Here is a 1,762-nt window from a genome sequence, read left to right on the forward strand (position 1 = left end):
CCCAGTGCCTCCTTCCTCAAGGGTGGGCCCTGTCCATCCCCATTTCTTGAGAGCTCCAGGCTGTCACACATAGCAGGGAGGGCAGGGCTTCCTGTCCCTCTGGAGTCTCCCAGCCGTAGGGGCACACTGGCGGCCGTGGGCTTCGAGCACCTGCAGGGCCGGGGCGGGGCCCTTGGAGCTCCTCCCAGGGGGTGAGTTCTGCTGAGCTCCTCCTGCGCCTGGCCAGGAATGGGGTGGGGAATTCCCTGCGCTTGGGACTGGAGCCTGAGTCTCAGGCCCCCGGGCCAGGCAGGGAACAGGAATTTGGGGGTTGGGTTGAATGCTGGGGAGCTGCGGGCTGAGCGCAGGAGGGCTGCTGGCTGAGTGCTGGGGGGCTGCTGGCTGAGGGGCTGATGGCCAAGCTTCATGATTCCCTGGTCAGCCTGCACAAGCTGGAGAGGGGAGTGGGAGAAAGAAAGCCAAACCCACGCCCGGCTGCCCTGCGGGTCTAGGGCGGCCTCTAGCCCAGGAGAGAAGACAAGGCAGTCACTCAAGGCACTGAAAACGACGACCTCCTTTACTGTTAAAATGCAGCCACAGGTGCTCAGCCATGTGCATCTCAACCACCGGCCTCTGCAGGGGGCAGGTGGGCATCCCCGTGGGCCTCCGGGCCATGTCCAGCCTCTGTCCTCTGCCTTCCGTTCTTCGGCAGTGTTCCCAGCATCCTGGTCACTTGGTACTCAGCGTGGGCCGCCTGTGCTGCTCCAGCAGCTCCTCCAGGTGGTCGGCCCGCTTCACCGCAGCCTGCAACACACCCGCAGGGTCAGGCCTGCTCCCAGCCCTGAGGTCCCGCAGGGCTGGCCACGGGGACTCACCTCGTGCTGTGTCCGGAGGCTGCTCACAGCCTCCTCCTTCCTCGCGAGGGCCGTCTTCACCCTGTGTGTGGTGGGTGGTGGGCTTCAGCGTGGCCCCCGCCCCATGGCCCCAGACTGGCCTGCAGCGCACAGGGTGCCCGGGGCAGCCACCTGGTCAGCCTGGTCCCAGCCCTGCTGACCACGACTCCTGTGGCTGGCCAGGCAGCTGTCCAGGGAACCCACCTGCTGTTGAGTCAGGACCCAACACAGGCCCCTGGAGTGTGACCCTGGCCACACCTGGAGAGGTCTGGTACCCAAAATGGGGTGGGAAGCCCCGCCCACACCCGCCTCTCAGCCCGTGGCAGCAGGCGGCACAGGAAGGACGTAGGACCCCTGTGGAGGGAGTTCACTAGGAATCTTGCAGCGCCTGGCTCTTTCAGCGTCTGTCCACCCAGCCCAGGGTCCCGGGAGCTGCCTCCCTGGAGAACTCGCCAGGCCCAGACACGGTCCACTCAGGTGCCCCAACAGGGATGGCCAACACCCTGGACTAAGCGCCAAGGGGGAAAACAGGTCCAGGTCTCCAAGGCCCCAAAGCCTCTACCTACAGGGCCCTGGCTCTGCATCTCCTGGCCTTCCTCAGCCACAGCCTCCTGGGGCTTGGAGCTGCAGAGGCCCTGCCTGCTCCCCTGCCCCACCTCCATCTCCAGCCCTGCAGCCCCCGACACTCACCTCCGGTGCACCTCCTCCAGCTCCAGCTGCTGGCGGGCCTGCAGCGCAGCCAGCTCGGCCTTGGCCTGCCGCGTCTCCTCCTCAGAGGCTGCCAGCCGGTCCTCAAACTCCTGGCGGATCACCTGGGCCAGGTTGCTACGCTCGCTAGAAAGCTGCTCGTTCATCTGGGTGGGCACAGGAGGCAGTGAGCCGGCTGCCAG

The 1,762-nt window shown here is 66.3% G+C and overlaps 1 protein-coding gene across 1 annotated transcript in view; it reads right to left on the bottom strand.

Moving 5' to 3' along the window:
* Window positions 1-534: 534 nt before the first annotated feature.
* The window catches only part of CEP131 (centrosomal protein 131kDa), a 47,744-nt gene continuing 46,516 nt past the window's right edge, over window positions 535-1,762 (bottom strand). Inside the window, exons 22-24 of the mRNA XM_011968210.1 lie at window positions 1,563-1,755; window positions 855-915; window positions 535-783 (exon numbers count right to left, since the gene is read on the bottom strand). Coding sequence (XP_011823600.1) covers window positions 709-783; window positions 855-915; window positions 1,563-1,755 — 329 coding nt within the window. The 3' untranslated portion in view covers window positions 535-708. The remainder of the gene's footprint in view (window positions 784-854; window positions 916-1,562; window positions 1,756-1,762) is intronic.

Source organism: Mandrillus leucophaeus, unplaced genomic scaffold (genome assembly GCF_000951045.1).
Source record: "Mandrillus leucophaeus isolate KB7577 unplaced genomic scaffold, Mleu.le_1.0 Scaffold1, whole genome shotgun sequence".
NCBI classification, from domain to species: Eukaryota; Metazoa; Chordata; class Mammalia; order Primates; family Cercopithecidae; genus Mandrillus; species Mandrillus leucophaeus.